Source organism: Podarcis liolepis, assembly GCF_965112155.1.
Source record: "Podarcis liolepis genome assembly, chromosome: 3".
Classification (NCBI taxonomy): Eukaryota; Metazoa; Chordata; class Lepidosauria; order Squamata; family Lacertidae; genus Podarcis; species Podarcis liolepis.
This window is the reverse complement of record NC_139557.1, coordinates 116,209,572-116,227,783: the sequence shown is the minus strand read 5'-3', so window position 1 is coordinate 116,227,783 and position 18,212 is coordinate 116,209,572. Positions and strand designations below refer to the sequence as shown.

General features: G+C 43.7%; 1 protein-coding gene across 2 annotated transcripts in view; it reads left to right on the top strand.

Moving 5' to 3' along the window:
- The window catches only part of USP34 (ubiquitin specific peptidase 34), a 105,865-nt gene that overhangs the window by 73,257 nt on the left and 14,396 nt on the right, over positions 1-18,212 (top strand). For both annotated transcript variants that reach the window (XM_083493956.1, XM_083493957.1), the window contains 21 exons: positions 50-106; positions 238-315; positions 1,297-1,391; positions 2,604-2,776; positions 4,224-4,377; positions 4,811-4,889; positions 5,700-5,753; positions 5,854-5,949; positions 7,929-7,993; positions 8,092-8,167; positions 8,253-8,300; positions 9,071-9,136; positions 10,506-10,586; positions 11,519-11,604; positions 12,098-12,266; positions 12,534-12,608; positions 13,570-13,721; positions 14,194-14,242; positions 15,742-15,846; positions 15,949-15,993; positions 17,745-17,849. In XM_083493956.1, coding sequence (XP_083350082.1) covers positions 50-106; positions 238-315; positions 1,297-1,391; positions 2,604-2,776; positions 4,224-4,377; positions 4,811-4,889; positions 5,700-5,753; positions 5,854-5,949; positions 7,929-7,993; positions 8,092-8,167; positions 8,253-8,300; positions 9,071-9,136; positions 10,506-10,586; positions 11,519-11,604; positions 12,098-12,266; positions 12,534-12,608; positions 13,570-13,721; positions 14,194-14,242; positions 15,742-15,846; positions 15,949-15,993; positions 17,745-17,849 — 1,908 coding nt within the window. The remainder of the gene's footprint in view (positions 1-49; positions 107-237; positions 316-1,296; positions 1,392-2,603; positions 2,777-4,223; positions 4,378-4,810; positions 4,890-5,699; positions 5,754-5,853; positions 5,950-7,928; positions 7,994-8,091; positions 8,168-8,252; positions 8,301-9,070; positions 9,137-10,505; positions 10,587-11,518; positions 11,605-12,097; positions 12,267-12,533; positions 12,609-13,569; positions 13,722-14,193; positions 14,243-15,741; positions 15,847-15,948; positions 15,994-17,744; positions 17,850-18,212) is intronic.

Genomic DNA, 18,212 nt, shown 5'->3' with positions numbered 1-18,212 from the left:
GGCTGAAGTAAATTATTTTGTTGACTGAAATAAATTCATTCATTCACAGAAGAATACGGTGAAAAGCTTGTTTGGAGGTGTTATCACAAACAACGTTGTTTCCTTGGTGAGTGGCTACTTAACTTTGCCTGCCAATTTCCCTTCCCACTCCCCAATCCTAAGCTGTTGCTTTTCAAGTAGGAATAAAGTCACTGATTCCTGTTAATTCTTTTTTTAAAAAAACCCACTGTCCCTTAGGACTGTGAACATGTCAGCCAGACTGCTGAAGAGTTCTACACGGTGAGATGCCAGGTAGCAGACATGAAGAATATTTATGTAAGTGGTACTGAACCTGCACTGATTGTAGGCCTCTGTTAAGCAAACATTTGAAGCAACTGAATGCAGAATCAGTGATCTGTCTAGCCCCGTATTGCCTGCTTTGACTGTCATAAACTCAACCACTAAGTAATCTCCCCTCCTTATAATAATATAATATAATTCAGCATTGCACTAAGTCATTCTGTCAGGCCAAGTTCTCTGGCACCTCAGACAAAACAATCCGCCCTCTCCTCCTCTCGTGTGATGTTGTGAGGGATCTCCACCACCTTGTCCCCTGGGCCGATTTTGGGGATCACATGGAGGGAGGGTTGCATAAGTGGAAGGAGGGGACTCATCCTGCACATAATTTTAACAATTCATACTGATGAGGACTAGTGGGTGTTCTCCCTTCTGCTGATGCCAATAAAGCAGAAATGAAGCTGGGTGTGGTGATGCCCCACCCTCTGCTGTGGGCTCCCCTCAGTGTCCAGAGGCTTGCAGGGGAAGGAGGAACAGCTGAAAATTCCCTTCCTCCACATTCTGATGACAACTGTTGGCTATCAGTGGAGGAAGCACCAGTAGAGGTTACCTAGTGCCATAACTCTTAACATAGTGTCCAATTACAGAAAGGTAATATTCTGTATCTAGCTGCTGTAGGTTTTGCAGTTGGTGATGATGTCAGAAAGAATAATGTATTATTATCCTTTCTATACCAGCATCTTTGCGGACAGCTTGAATGTGGACTTGTGGTGTGTGTGTGTGTGTGTGTGTGTGTGTGTGTTACGATGCCTTGGATGAGATACAAGTCGAATCTTCGATTGGGAGACACAGTTGCATGTATTAAAAACAAGTATTTTTGTTAGGGCAGGAGTTCACAGTGCTGACTTTACACATGATTTCTCACGCTCAATATTGTTTCATTTCTTAGTTTCATTTCTTTAGTTTGTACAAATGAATACATAAATAAATAAAGCTGTTTCCTTTCTGTTTTACATACAGGAATCTCTTGATGAAGTTACCATTAAAGATACCCTGGAAGGGGACAACATGTATACATGCTCTCACTGCGGAAAGAAAGTACGGGCTGAAAAAAGGTATCACTGAGGGAAAACACTTGGGGATTTTTAAAAAAATCTTGTTGATGTTTAATTTTGGTAGAAGTTACCAGTCTAAACAGACATAAACCCAGTTCACTCAACAACACTAAGCCAATCCATGGCTTAGTGCAAATGTGTGGATTCCTGGAGCAAATATTACAGCTGCTACACTCCTCCCCTGGTTCAGCTGCTGTTGTATTACCCAGGGCTGAGCCAAGGTTTGCCTTATTCCCTCCAAACCAAGGCTCTTCTCCCCTAGACAAACCGGGAACAAATCTTGATTTCAGCTCATTGTTTGTCTGGAACAAGACAACTGTGAGCCATGATGGGTGACACCTGGCTTGAGAGCAGTACATGTGAAAAGGATCTAGGAGTCTTGGTTGACCACAAACTTGACATGAGCCAACAGTGTGACGCGGCAGCTAAAAAAGCCAATGCAATTCTGGGCTGCATCAATAGGAGTATAGCATCTAGATCAAGGGAAGTAATAGTGCCACTGTATTCTGCTCTGGTCAGACCTCACCTGGAGTACTGTGTCCAGTTCTGGGCACCACAATTCAAGAAGGACACTGACAAACTGGAACGTGTCCAGAGGAGGGCAACCAAAATGGTCAAAGGCCTGGAAACGATGCCTTATGAGGAACGGCTAAGGGAGCTGGGCATGTTTAGCCTGGAGAAGAGGAGGTTAAGGGGTGATATGATTGCCATGTTCAAATATATAAAAGGATGTCACATAGAGGAGGGAGAAAGGTTGTTTTCTGCTGCTCCAGAGAAGCGGACACGGAGCAATGGATCCAAACTACAAGAAAGAAGATTCCACCTAAACATTAGGAGGAACTTCCTGACAGTAAGAGCTGTTTGACAGTGGAATTTGCTGCCAAGGAGTGTGGTGGAGTCTCCTACTTTGGAGGTCTTTAAGCAGAGGCTTGACAACCATATGTCAGGAGTGCTCTGATGGTGTTTCCTGCTTGGCAGGGGGTTGGACTCGATGGCCCTTGTGGTCTCTTCCAACTCTATGATTCTATGATTCTATTATCTTTATTCTGGGACCTTGCACAGTTTTGCTTAGGATTCCATGCCAGCTGGGTCATGCATACCAGGAACAGATCTGCTTGTGCTATACATGAGCAATACTTTCTTTCAAAAATAACAGTGGTCCTTGAAGGAAGGCGCACGCCGCAAGGAATTATTTGCTTGTTTTCTCTTTAGGGCTTGTTTTAAGAAATTGCCTCGCATTTTAAGCTTCAATACAATGAGATACACTTTTAACATGGTCACTATGATGAAGGAGAAAGTCAACACACACTTCTCATTCCCCCTGCGTCTGGACATGACACCTTACACTGAAGATTTTCTTATGGGGAAAAATGACAGGAAAGAAGGTATTTGAATTTAGTTCACCTCCGCAGTTTTGTGCCTGGCAAACTCTTTCAGTTTTGATAACTCCTCTTCATCTATTTGGATATTTCTGGCAACATGGTTTCCACTAGAGTTGGGCAGACACTGTGGTACTTTGGCCCTTCAAGTGATGAGCATTCAGAAAACTTTGTGGGGCTTTTTGAATGTTTTGACATGACTGGTTGATGGTGCAGTTGATTGCCTGCCCCTCCATCTTCCCCAAGGAAGAAGATTTGTTTTTAATTACTTTTCTTGCTGGAGCAACCATGATCCAGAGTGGGGAGGCCAACCGCTAAGCCTTTCATGCAGTCATTAAAGGCCTTTCCATCAGCTGTCCCCTTTTCCTTTGTGGAAGAGGAGGGGCTTAAAAGGGAGGTTAGGAATGGGACCCAGTATAAGGTATGCCTATTCAAAGGGGTGCTGTGCCCACCTTGATTTGGGGTCATTGTAATTCATTAAGCAAGGGATGCCGGTGGCGCTGTGGGTTATACCACAGAGCCTAGGACTTGCCGATCAGGTGGTCAGCAGTTCGAATCCTTGCGACGGGGTGAGCTCCCGTTGCTCGGTCCCAGCTCCTACCAACCTAGCAGTTCGAAAGCACACCAGTGCAAGTAGATAAATAGGTACTGCTCCAGTGGGAAGGAAAACGGCATTTCCGTGTGCTGCTCTGGTTTGCCAGAAGTGGCTTAGTCATGCTGGCCACATGACCTGGAAGCTGTACGATGGCTCCCTCGGCCAATAAAGTGAGATGAGCGCCACAACCCCAGAGTCGGTCACGACTGGACCTAATGGTCAGGGGTCCCTTTACCTTTTAATTCATTCAGCAGGAATGCCCATTTATTGGTTCATGTACACACACATTGGGTTGGTGTCTTTTTGCAGGGCTGCCAAATATATTGTAGCTTGTTTGTAATAATAATAATAATTATTATTATTATTATTATTATTATTTTATTTTTATTTATACCCCGCCATCCCCAGCCAAGACAAGTTGATTAAAATACAACTTAATAAACAAGATTAAAATGCAACATTAAAACATTAAGATGCAGCCTCTTCACAGGAGGAGAAAAGGGAAAAAGAAAGAGGGGGGAGGGAATCAAATTGATTCTGAGCCAAAGGCCAGGCGGAACAACTCTGTCTCACAGGCCCTGCGGAAAGAAATCAGATCCCGCAGGGCCCTGGTCTCATGAGACAGAGTGTTCCACCAGGCCGGAGCTGGTGTTGAAAAGGCCCTGGCTCTGGTTGAGGCTAATCTGACTTCCTCAGGGCCCAGGACCTCTAGGGTGTTGCTATTTATGGACCTTAAGGTCCTCCGTGGGGCATCCCGGGAGAGGCGGTCCCGTAGGTACAAGGGTCCTAAGCTTGTACATGGTCTCTTCCAGTAATTAAAAAGAATGAGATTCTAAAAGTTGTTATACATTCTTTAAGGTTTCAAGGATGACAGCAACAGTTCCAAAGAGACCAAGAGCTTTGAGTACGATTTAATAGGTGTAACTGTCCATACTGGAACAGCAGATGGGGGACACTACTACAGCTTTATCCGGGATATTGTTAATCCTCATGCATACAAAAACAACAAGTGGTGAGTCAATAATGTTCAATCTTCAACTCGTGTCGCAGTAGATGATTTGTTAGCAACCCCCCCCCCCCCGGGAGTGCGGGAGGAAAACTGTATGTAAAAGGGGAAGAGGGAGCATTCTTGATCATCAAATGATGGGTTTGGTAGTACGTTTGAACTGAGCAGTAGTCTTTTTTCCAATAGTTTTTAAATACATATTTTCAACCTTACATGTTTTCAGATTTAGTTCTCTTCATTCTGTCCTGGCTTTTGTAGCATTTAGCTAAAATGTGTCATCTAACTCAGTAGACGTGTATGCTCATACTGTATTTATTTCTTGTAATTTCACATCAAGAACTCTGCGGAATTACAGCCATATTCCATCCAGCAGAATATAAATGTTTGGTTTGATATAAATTGGCTTGATACATGAGTGTAACGTGTTTGTGTTTTCTAGGTATCTTTTCAATGATGCTGAAGTAAAGCCATTTGATTCTGCTCAGCTGGCTTCTGAATGTTTTGGCGGAGAAATGACAGTGAGTTGTAATCTCTCTCTTTCACAAGGTCAGAAAGGCACCCACATAGTTGCAATCCCCACTGGCACTTTTTAAGCAGAAAGAGAAACAGCAGAAAACTGGTACTGTGCCACCTTTCAAATACATTGTGAACTTCTGTGGAGCCTATAATCACTGTATGAAATGCATAAACTAGATTGCTGCAGTAATCTAGCCTAGGGGTTACCAGAGCATAGATGACAGATGTTAGGCTATCCCTGTCTAGATAGGGGCACAGATGAGCCACCATCTGAAGCTGATGAAAGGCCACCTGAGCCTCAAGGAGCAAAGGATACAGAAGTAGCCTCAAGCATCTGAATAAATAAATCTTCCTTACTTTCAAGTCAGAGTCACTTTTGTTGTGCTTTGGGATGGGAGTGATGCAAAGAGGCTGAACATATTTGGAGATACCAGTTCACAACTGTAAGAGCCTCACATTGCCATGACTTTTGAGTAGGTGCAGTTATGCCAGTCACATCAGATATGTTGCGTATTTTAATTACAATGTAGGTGCTAGATTATTTCCACACTTCACAGTTGCACCAACTCATAACAAAATCGAACTTGGAAAGTTAGAGCCCCTTTTTTGTTCTTAAGGACTTACAGTAGTGATCAAAGGTGCTGTAGCTGAAAAATCAGTCATGAAGCTATGAAGAGAATTAAATTACTTCTGTGCCAATAAATGGGTGTAAAATTGGGGTTGGCCTTTGTACCATGTCATGCATGCAAAACAGCTATGACAGAAAGGATGGATCTTTTTTTTTTAATAAAAAAACCTTTTCCTTCTTTCAGACAAAGACGTATGATTCTGTTACTGATAAATTTATGGATTTCTCCTTTGAAAAGGTACTTTGCTTTATCCTTCAGTTTTGAAAAGAAACTCATGATAATCTTTCTCCCTCTTTCTGTTTTGAATTAACGCTGTTGGGTTTTTTGCTTCCCCCAGACCCATAGTGCATACATGCTCTTTTATAAACGGATGGAGCCAGAAGAGGAGAACGGCAAAGACTACAAATTTGATGTTTCGTCCGAGTTGCTAGAGGTATATATGGCTACATTTAAAATAACAATGCAAACTTTTAAGGATTCTTTTTCCGACTACAGTGGTGCCCCGCAAGACGAATGCCTCGCAAGATGAAAAACTCGCTAGACGAAAGGGTTTTTCGGTTTTGCATTGCTTCGCTAGACGAATTTCCCTAAGGGCTTGCTTTGCAAGACGAAAACGTCTTGCGCTTTTTTTTAAAAGCCGCTTGAAGAGGCGCAGTTGCGACGGACCGTGCTTCGCAAGACGAAAAACATCGCAAGACGAAAAGACTCGCGGAACGAATTCTTTTCGTCTTGTGAGGCACCACTGTATCTTTATTAGCAGAAGTAAATTTTATCTTGCCACTTTCAGCCAGCCATTTGCTTTAAGCTCACCAAGTGACTGATAGACTGATCTTCTTCCCTTGATGGAGCTGCAAAATGGGATGTAGTCAAATTAGTGGCTACAAATACTTTGCTGGATTACATGCTGTAATACAGCGACGCGGGTGGCGCTGTAGGTAAAACCTCAGTGCCTAGGACTTGCCGATCGTATGGTCGGCGGTTCGAATCCCCGCGGCGGGGTGAGCTCCCGTCTTTCGGTCCCAGCTCCTGCCCACCTAGCAGTTCGAAAGCACCCCTAAGTGCAAGTAGATAAATAGGTACTGCTTTATAGCGGGAAGGTAAACGGCGTTTCCGTGTGCTGTGCTGGTGCTGGCTCGCCAGAGCAGCTTTGTCACGCTGGCCACATGACCCGGAAGTGTCTCCGGACAGCGCTGGCCCCCGGCCTCTTAAGTGAGATGGGCGCACAACCCTAGAGTCTGACATGACTGGCCCGTACGGGCAGGGGTACCTTTACCTTTACCTTTATGCAGTAATACGGCTCAAGGACCATGAGTTTGTGCCTGTGTCTGTGAGTTCTCACTGCACTGTGGCACACCAGGGTGTCAAAATACAGTCAAACCTCGGCTCCTGAATGCCTCTGTTACTGTACGTTTTGGCTCCCAAACACCGGGAACCCAGAAGTAAGTGTTCTGGTTTTCGAATGTTTTTTGGAAGCCAAACATCCGATGCGGCTTCCGCTTGTCGAACATTTTGGAAGCCGACCGGGCTTCCGGAACGGATTAACTTCGACAACCGAGGTTTGACTGTATCCAAAAAGTTAGAAAGGATGTCTAGTATTATGATTGCTAGGTTAGTTGAGTACTTTGATTTAGATAAAGCATTGGGAACCCAACTGCACCGTGAGTGGAACCCAACTGCACCGTTCCATTTGTGCAAACAGGATTTCCCCTTCCACTCCTCTCACCTGCCGCCCCACCCCTTGCCACCACCCGAAACCTGCTCTTGAGGATTGGGGTGCCCTGCAGAGCAGATTAAGGAGGTGCTGCAGGACGGAGGAGTGGAACGTGCAACTCCATTGCATCCGCTGGAGCAACACTGGATCCCATCCTACGAGTTTGGCATTGTTTCTTTAAGAGAAGACACCATGGCCTGGTAGGTTAGTAGTGAATCATGCTGCCCTGTGAGTTGCATGGAGGAAAATGAGTAGACCAGGCATAGGCAAACTCGGCCATCCAGATGTTTTGAGACTACAGTTCCCATCACCCCTGACCTGTTAGCTAGGGATGATGGGAGTTGTAGTCCCAAAACATCTGGAGGACTGAGTTTGCCTATGCCTGGAGTAGACCATAGCCCGGGGAGAGGGAGGGGAGAAAGATTTTTCAACATGTATTCATTGTTTTTTCTTACCTTGCCGGCTCCAAATACTCCCAGGACAGGGTAGATAGATAGTTAGTTTCTCTCTTTCTCCCCTGTCTGTCTTTCCCTATCACTGATCTCACACCTGCTTTACATATCAGCTAACTCTGAACTATTGTGTTAAGTTTAAATTGCTGTGTGAGAGAGAAGGTTCCTTACTGAAGGCTTTGGCTCTTGCTTTCTGAATTGTATGGCTCTGAAGGAGTAAACAGCTTTGCACTTGCTTTTTCTCTTCAGTGGATATGGCACGATAACATGCAGTTTCTTCAAGACAAGAATATTTTCGAGCATACATATTTTGGGTAAGCTATGCCTAACTTGAGAACATTAAAAAAAAAAACCTCTTACCCAGATTTTAAAATTCAATTTAAGTAACTGATGACATATTTATCTGGCCTAGGTTCATGTGGCAATTGTGCAGCAGCATCCCCAGCACTTTACCAGATCCAAAAGCGGTTTCTCTGATGACAGCCAAGGTATGATTCCTTATCACATTTTTAAAGCCCATCTTTTACTCTTGGTTCAGTGCACTCTGTGTGACTGTTAATTCTTGTCTTACAGTTAAGCACCTCTTTTGTCCTCGAAACATTTATCCATTCAAAAGAAAAGGTACGTTGCTAAATGTAACACAGGCATAAAATTGCTTAAGAAAAATTGCTGCCCTTCAGTTTGTGGAAATGAAAACAAAGCAGAATTTGTAATAAAATTGATTTTGCCTCAAATGATACATTGATTCAGGCTCCAAATGTAGGCTTTTTGTAAAACCCTTTGAAGCAGCATGGACCAATTTGTTATATATGTACTTTTCCTTCCCCAAGATTTGGTCATCTTTACTTCAGACTTCATAAAAGATTAATCCATATACACAGACTATATTGTTTCATAAGCAAATTAAATGTGTTTTTAATGCACAAGGCATGCAAATGAATGTATACAGACGTACCTTGGAAGTCGAACGGAATCCATTCCAGAAGTCCGTTCGACTTCCAAAACGTTCGGGAACCAAGGCACGGCTTCTGATTGGCTGCAGGAAGCTCCTGCAGGAAGCCACGGAAGTCTCTTTGGACGTTCGGGTTCCAAATAATGTTCAAAAACTGGAACAATCACTTCCGGTTTTCGACCGGGAGCCAAAACGCTCGGCAACTAAGCAGTTTGAATGCCAAGGTACGACTGTATTTTAGACTATATAGCCCAAGATGACTCTAGCATGTGACACAAACAATTTTATTAAATGGAAACACTTTCAGTAAGGAAGATGTGGAAGGGTACCAACCATGCCTTGTGAGATACCTGTTTCTTTTAACTTAGAGGCTACATTTATTTTTATGTAGCCACGCAATACCAATTTTAGGCTTCATTTAGTGTTCTTCTCTCTTTAGCCTACAATGCTTCAGTGGATCGAACTGTTAACCAAACAATTTAACAACAGCCAAGCTGCTTGTGAGGTAAGATTGAAATGAACATTTTTAAATTGTAGTTTGTGCCGTAAGAGATGGATATGATAGATTATCCCCAAATATATTTATTTAGAGGAGACCTAAGACAATAATTAGGCATTTACTAGCATTTCTTGAATGATTTTTTTCCCCATTTTATCATGTAGGCTAAAAGGAAGGGTAAACATTTTGGATCAGGCAAAACATTGTAAGAAGGGAATGTTGATATTCTGAACAGCGTTTGGTGAGACACCAATGTATGAGAAGGCCATAAAAAGTTGCAGATATGTTGGTGTGGTTCAACGCAGCCTTTGAGTGGTGCTGATGGAGATTGTGGTCCAAAGTATCTACATTATATCCAGGCTTCTCAGTCTGGTCTGCATACCACAAACCAGAGTGCCTCATAAGTAGGGAGCCACAAGAGATAGAGCTTGTCGCATAGTAACGCTTGCAGAACCTCTCCAGGGTTCAGACTTTGGATCTAGCTCATCACTGTAGATCACATTCTGCTAGAAGGCAGGGAAGGCTAAGTTCTTTATGTAAAGAAAACTCTAACTTAATCCGTTCAAATTAAAAAGGAACCTGTAAGTTCTGGCCAAGGGGTGATACCCCCCTGCCCCCCAATAAAACTCTGACCTTTAAAGCCCTAAATGGCCTCGGTTCTGTATACCTGAAGGAGCGTCTCCACCCCCATCATTCACCGAGGTCCAGCACCAAGGGCCTTCTGGCGGTTCCCTCCCTGCAAGAAGTGAGGTTACAGGGAACCAGGCAGAGGGCCTTCTCTGTAGTGACGCCCACCCTGTGGAACGTCCTCCCATCAAATGTCAAGGAAATAAACAACTATATGACATTTAGAAGACATCTGAAGGCAGCCCTGTTCAGGGAAGTTTTTAATGTCTGATATTTTAATGTATTTTTAACCTTCAGTTGGAAGCTGCCCAGAGTGGCTAGGGAAACCCAGCCAGATGGGCGGGGTAGAAATAATAATACAGTGGTACCTTGGGTTAAGTACTTAATTCGTTCCAGAGGTCCGTTCTTAACCTGAAACTGTTCTTAACCTGAAGCACCACTTTAGCTAATGAGGCCTCCTGCTGCCACCGCGCTGCCGGAGCACTATTTCTGTTCTCATCCTGAAGCAAAGTTCTTAACCTGAGGTACTGTTTCTGGGTTAGTGGAGTCTGTAACCTGAAGCATCTGTAACCTGAAGCGTATGTAACCCGAGGTACCACTGTAATAATAATAATAATAATAATAATAATAATAATAATAATAATAATATACCACTAGCTTTATTAAGGTATAACACATTAGAAAAGACTGTTTCACTTAAAAATAGAGTGTGAACTGAATTGTGAACAATGTGTGTTTTTCTTCCCAGTGGTTTCTGGATCGTATGGCTGATGATGACTGGTGGCCCATGCAGATTCTAATAAAATGTCCCAATCAGATTGTGAGACAGGTGAGCAATATGGATCATGCAATCTGCCATGTAAAATAATTTTTGCTGTTTGAGATTAAGCTGTCTCTTGTGTGTAGCCATTTTTGTTCTTTTCCCTTTCCTTGTTATGCCCAGAAAATCCTGGGCTGCTGCGTTCTCTGTCCACTAGTAAGCTATAATTAATTTTAGCCATTTAAGCCCTCAGAATGTTTAATGCCTTCAGTCTGCCTGCACAATTAATCCTTCTATACAGTTGAAGTGTTCTTCATAGTTTTCCAAGACATTAGCTCTGAAGCAGTTTGGCAGCTTTGGGCGTGCTTTTATACCGAGGAAGAACTGGGTGCACATGTTCACCTGTGAATTGAAGCCCATGTACAAAATGGATTGCAGAAGAGTTATTTTTAGATGTGCCATTTTGCAACAGGTGGAAGCCTGCTCACACAGACAGCATTGTATACAACCCATTCAAAACATTTTTTCCCCTTTTGGTTGGCTTGACATCCACTCTGAAACTCGAAAGCTTGCTCAGTATTTTATGACACTTCCAATTTGTGCTGCATATAGTTTCCTACTGTGGTTTGTGGCTTTTTCTTAACACATCAATGCTGCTGCCTGCAACTTTACGTGTGTGTGTGTTTGCAAACATGTACATTTACACTTAAAACATCTCAGCCAGTTGTATCCCTCTTTTAACTGGTGGGAATTGAAGCTTGTCAAAGTAGACCTTCAAGGTTGGGGGATCCAGAATCTGGCCTCCTGGCTGAAATCAGTTCCCTGTCCCAGCTCTATATTCTCATGGGTGAAGTGGTATTTAGGTACATGAAACACAAGATCAGTTTAGTCATGGCTGATTCTTTGAACAATGTAGTCCTAGAATTCTGTTTTTTTGAAGTCCTATTAAAATTATTGGTAAAGTCCCAAACATAGTCACCCTCCAACTCATTATTTTGCAGATGTTCCAGCGCTTGTGTATTCATGTGATTCAGCGGCTGAGGCCTGTCCATGCTCATCTTTACTTGCAGCCAGGAATAGAAGACTGGTAAAACATTTGTACCTGATAATGTTTTCTTCTTAAAAGTTATTTCAGCTATTCAAAACGCTTGTTTTATTATTAAAAGCAATCATTAGAAAGCATTAAGAAATACATAATCAGACCTTTCTGTTTCAGGCTGCTTCCTTTGTTTTTATACTGCTGCGTGGTCACAAGACTGAGTAAAATGGAACAAGTTCTAAACAGCTTCCCTCTGTAGACTGTTTTTTGTCATCTTCTTCAGTGTAGACTGTTTTTTGCCTTATCCTATGCATGTTTGTATTCTGAAGTACGTCCTACTCAGTTCTGTAGGCCTTTTTTTAACCATATAACCATGCATAGGATTTCAGTCTTAGCTGTAGTACATAGAATGCCTGAGGATAATGCAGTATGCACATAAACATGGAATCTTTGAACATCCCTTTAGATTGGCCTGAGGTCGCTTTTGCCTGCAGAGTCCTTAACAATACACTGAATGATTCAAATTGAAATGTATTTTCAGTTCGGATGACATGGATGGCCCTGTGGAAGATATTGGTAGTCGCTCGTGCGTAACCCGCTTTGTGAAGACTCTGTTGTCAATTATGGAGCATGGTGTGAAACCTCACAGTAAACATCTCACAGAGTACTTCGCCTTTCTTTATGAATTTGCCAAAATGGGAGAAGAGGAGGTGAGTGCAGCTTTGGTTGGTCTGATTCTCTGTGGACTCTGCAGTTTCTATTTGGGAATTTTGTGTGTGTGTGTGACCATGCTGCTGTGCCATCTGCTGTCTCAGATTTTTGTTACTGTACACATTTTTAAAATGTTTGTGCCTTCATTATATATAGTCAGAGAGGGAGAAAAGCCAACCTTGGGATGGGAGGTGGGCCATAAATAACTAGAATCAGTAAATATACTGTGTTGCTTACACATTCCAATAATTTTCACCTGTTTCCAGAGCCAGTTCTTGCTTTCACTGCAAGCCATATCAACAATGGTCCATTTCTACATGGGAACCAAAGGACCTGAAAATGTAAGTCTTAAGATTTTCACCTTTCTGACCAAGTGATAATGTTTGTTTCCACACACCTCATGCTGACCACTTATTAAGTGAACACTGAAATGATGGAAATAGCTTTATTAATGTGAGCCCTTTTTTAAGAGTCGTTTTTGTAAACTCTGTTTTGTGGTACCTGGGAGTGCCTTGAAAGTTCTTACACAAGAAGGTCACTGACGAGGATGAACTTTGGCTCCTTTCCCCTTTCAGTGCAGGGGTCCCTATAGGTGTATATGGTGCTCCATAATGTGGGAAGATGGTTAAAGCCCAGGAGGTCTGGCCCAAACCCCATGTGGGCTTGGAGTTGAATTCTTGTCAATGCGCTTCACTTAAAAGGCTTGTTGGAAAAATAACATGAAAGGACAATAAAGGCAACACCTGTCTGGTGCATAATGGGAGAGCATTCCAAAGGCCCTATTCCTACATTGTATGGGATGGAGCCCCTGATAAGTTTGTATCTGTCGGAAGCCCTCTCATTAAGCTACCCTTGTGGTTAGGTCCTGATACAGAGTAACTTGGTTGATTATTATAATAAATGGCCTTTATAGTTAGTGCTTTCTTAACATTCCAAGGCTTTCACATAGATTACCTTAGAGCAGTGATGGCCAAACTTGGCCCTCCAGCTGTTTTGGGACTACAACTCCCATCACACCTAGCTAACAGGACCAGTGGTCAGGGATGATGGGAACTGTAGTTCTAAAACATCTGGAGGGCCAGGTTTGGCCATCACTGCCTTAGAGACATTATCCCAGTGGGCTTATATCACTACCCCATATTACAGAAGAGGTCTGGACCAAGAGAATCCCAGGGAGTGATAAAGTGAAAAGGTTAATCTCTCTCTCAGACCTGCAAGGTGATTTCTTTCAGCTTGCCATGAGAATTACATGTATGTTGTTGTTGTCCGTCCCATCCCCCCGTCCCCCCGCCTGTCCTTTAGCCACAAGTTGAAGTATTATCAGAAGAAGAAGGAGAAGAGGAAGAAGAGGAGGAAGATATTCTTTCTTTAGCAGAAGAAAAATACAGGCCTGCTGCCCTTGAAAAGATGATAGCTCTGATAGCTCTTCTGGTTGAGCAATCCCGCTCAGAGAGGTAAGGAGCAGCCACACACAGGCACAGCTTCTCCCTTGGGTTTACCAGGGTGGTTCACCCCGTGGCCCTCAAGGCCTTTTTGGCAGCCCTCAGTTTAGTGGGCTGCCCCGGTTTAGACTCTTGTTTAAGTGCAGTTAGATGCAAAACTCTGGGTGCACTCACATCACTTATTTGTTGAGTGCTGCCTCTTGTACAATGAGCTGGGCTGACCACTGGAGGTGGCTGGTGGTGGGGCTCCCAAAATCCGAAGCAAGAGACTGCACTTATCAGCAGCATGAAGCAGGCAAAGTGAGAGCCTACCTCTCTACATTCTGTTCTGGCTCACCTAGTGGAGAAGCACTGACTTTCTGTATGTGCAACCTTGCATGGATCACTCTGAGAGAAGCAACATTACAGGAAAGCAACTCTTACTTTTTCAAGCCCGGTAGATGGATGAAATGAATCAGTTTGGTTTTTTAAATTGTGTTTTTAGGCACTTGACTTTATCCCAGAATGACATGGCAGCTTTAACAGGAGGCAAGGTAAATATATTTGGATGCTGGTAAAGTACAACTGTTTTCAAATTTAAAAAGTTTCACCTATGATCCTTTTCTTTTACTTCTTTATTTTTTCTTTTTTTCTTTTTCTGATATCTTATCTTTCATTTCACTCCTTTATTGTAAATGGCATTTTATAGAGGTATAAATAACTGTTAATATGAAAAGAGACAAAGTACCGTATTTTTCGCTCTATAACACGCACCTGACCATAACATGCACATCGTTTTTAGAGGAGGAAAACAAGGGAAAAAATTCTGAATGAAACAGTGGATGTATCATTTTTGTGCTTCATGCTGTGGCCACAGACATGTGATCTGATGGTGAATTTGGGGTAGCTCAATGCAAAGATCCTGAGGATCCATGTGGATCCATGCTTTTTAACCACATTTTTGCACCATTGCAGCCCCAGGCAACAGTGGGTGTGTGATTTTTGGGGGGCAGGCTGCTATGTGATCTGATGGTGAATTTGGGGTAGCTCAATGCAAAGATCCTGAGGATCCATGTGGATCCATGCTTTTTAACCACATTTTTGCACCATTGCAGCCCCAGGCAACAGTGGGTGTGTGATTTTTGGGGGGCAGGCTGCTATGTGATCTGATGGTGAATTTGGGGTGGCCCAATGCAAAGATCCTGAGGATCCATGTGGATCCATGCTTTTTAACCACATTTTTGCACCATTGCAGCCCCAGGCAACAGTGGGTGTGTGATTTTTGGGGGGCAGGCTGCTATGTGATCTGATGGTGAATTTGGGGTGGCCCAATGCAAATCCTGAGGATCCATGTGGATCCATGCTTTGTAACTACATTTTAAGTGGGGAGTGAAGGAAAAACACAGAAGGGACAAGAGAGCGTTGTGCAGAGAAGCAGCTGGCTAAGAAAGCAGGAGAGGGATTTTACGGGAGGGAGGAAAGAAAGGCAAAAGTTTCCACAAACCGAAGCCAGCTTTCTCTCTCCTCCTGCATGTTTTCTGGCTGCCTGCGAGGAGCACAGAGAGGAATTACTAGAAGGAAAGACCTCTGCTTTCCCCTCTGCTTGCCTGGAGGGGAGGGGATTTGCCTGCTCTTTGTTCCGTTTGAGCAAACACAGCAACGAAACAGAGGAGGGTGGGCAGTAAGACCCTGAGGCAGAATGCAGGAAAGCTGCAACTTCCTCTTTTCAGGTTTCCCTCTCGGACACAACGCACGATTGATTTTTGCTGATTTTTGTTCCTGCGCTCCCCTAATCGGCTCCAGGGACCCCCCCCACATTCGCTCCATAACACGCACAGACATTTCCCCTTCCTTTTTAGAAGAAAAAATCTGCATGTAATAGAGAGAAAAATACGGTATTCTCTCATTTTTTCCCTTGGTTATATGTATTTTCTTTTTCTTTTGTATGTTTTCTAATTTGTACTTAATAATTTTTATTTTTATTTTAAAAATGTTTTCAAATGCGCCTTATTAAAAAATGTCTGCTCTACTGACACCTTCGGATTTGTTTCAGGGTTTTCCTTTCTTGTTTCAACATATCCGCGATGGGATAAACATCAGGCAGACCTGCAATCTTATATTCAGCCTTTGCCGGTACAATAACAGACTTGCAGAACATGTAAGTATCAGCTGCTGTCGACTCTGTTTGTTCCAGGAGCTTTACTGGGAAAGCTGCACTGGAGTTGCATATATAATCGAAGTTTTCCTTTCTCTCTTACAGATTGTTTCCATGCTTTTTACATCTATAGCCAAGTTGACTCCTGAGGTGCGTACGGTTATGGTATTGCTACCAATTTACTGGGGACACAGGTGGCGCTGTGGTCTAAACCACAGAGCCTAGGGCTTACCGATCAGAAGGTCGGCAGTTCGAATCCCCATGACGGGGTGAGCTCCCATTGTTCGGTCCCAGCTCCTGCTCACCCCGCAGTTCAAAAACATGTCATGTGCAAGTAGATAAATAGGGACTGCTCCGACGGGAAGGTAAATGGCATTTCTGTGTGCTGCTCCGGTTCGCCAGAAGTGGCTTGGCCATGCTGGCCACATGACCCAGAAGCTGTCTGTGGAGAAACGCTGGCTCCCTTGGCCTATAGAGTGAGATGAGCGTGCGACCCCAGAGTTGTCCGCGACTGGACCCTAATAGTCAGGGGTACCTTTACCATTACTAATTTACTGGCCTGACATTTGCGTCTATACCTCTACAGATTAGTGTGGGCCTGTATAAATCTTTAGCAGCCAGTTCTTCTCAGTTTCTCCATTTGTGCCCTTCTAAAAGACCTGGCATTCTCAAGTTAAAAGGGTTGATGGGAAATACCACTGCCTCAGGTGCCAGTCAGATGAAACTGGGCTAATATATTCTTAAGGCCAAGATTTCGCCACGTAAAAAGAATTGCGTGACTTAGAGGCTGGTGTCTGTGATTATGCCCTGTCCCTTTCTACTATGTAATGAATAGCTGCTGTTCATTCATATGGGGGAAAGTGCTGAATCTGAGAACAAAGTATACTTGGTCTGCCCTGACAGTGGGTAGCTTCCATTGAAATGGATCCTATATGGACAATGCCATTCTGTTCACAGTGCACAGGGAAAAACATGCGACTTCCCTTCATGCCTTCCTCTTTCCCTCTCCCCTTGTTTCTGCAGTACACAAGCCCTCCCTCTGCATGCACACTAGTATGCCTACAAGCAGGACTTGAGTACAACAGCACTCTCCCTATTGAGATTCCCCATAACTGGTATTCATAGGAAAAGTCTGGTGCTAAACATGTGCTTCCTTGTGGGGCAAAGGCTCAGGAGTAAACCCTACAAACATCCAGAGTGGAGTCCCTAAGACGGTTGGATGGTGCCTTGTTTGCTGCTCCTGCAGCCAAGCTGGTACCAGACATATTGCTCTGCTTTCCTTCGAACCATATCAGCGAGGCTGGGTGGGGGGGGGGTGGTCTTGTTGTCTGGGCAGCCCAGGACCTCCATACACACTGCCCAGGCTTGCACCCCAGGGAGGTCGCTTCAGTGCCGCTAACAGTGTGGTTTAACTTCACTGCTGGAGGCACACTCCATTGTCTCTTGAGACAGGCGGATGCCAACAACTGCCTTCGACAGTCAGCGTAGAACACAGCCACCATGGCTAGTAGCCATTGATAGCCTTATCCTCTGTGAACACATACACCGTCGTCGTCAACATCACGTTAGTTATAAATAATGAACTGAATTTGATGGACTCTGCACAGTGTGGCAGATATAATTCTTCTTTCCACCAAAGGAAGGCAAGTTGAATAGATGCATGACACCAGGGCTTGGCTAAGGACCTCTGCAGTACATCCATAAGCAATTTTCAGGGTGCTTTGTAGTAGCTGAGGAATGTCGTGGCCGTAAATCTTTCAGCTGCATAAACGCACATAAACTGCTCACGGGATGAAATAAACCGTGGATTAAAAGTTGGTTTTCAAGGCATGGCTGTGATTTCCTGATGTGATTTATAGGCAGTATTTCAACGTGCCTTTTGTTTATTTTCAACTCTGTAGGCAGCCAATCCGTTTTTCAAGTTGCTGACCATGCTTATGGAATTTGCCGGTGGCCCTCCTGGAATGCCTCCGTTCGCTTCTTACATCCTCCAGAGGATATGGGAGGTAAAGTATTCAGAGCTTATCAAGCAGAGATTTAGAGACTCCCAGCCCTTGTTCATCTATTTCCCACCAAGGTGTCGAGATGGAATAACCTTCAAGAAGAACTGCTCTTAAGCCTTTCCCCACCTGACTGGGAACTCTGGAAATAGTAGCTCTTGCCTTTGGCAAGCAGTGCAGTAGATCTGGGTATATATTCCTCCATCAGATATTAGATGGTGTTAAGAAAACAGCCAATTCTCTTTTATATTTTTCATTGTGGCACCAAACTATGTGCAGCTGGCATGAAACTCAGATGGTGCAGATCTCTAGTAGGACTGTACACTTTAGTCTTCACATTTGGAGTTCCTGAATGTCTTCTCTCAGAGT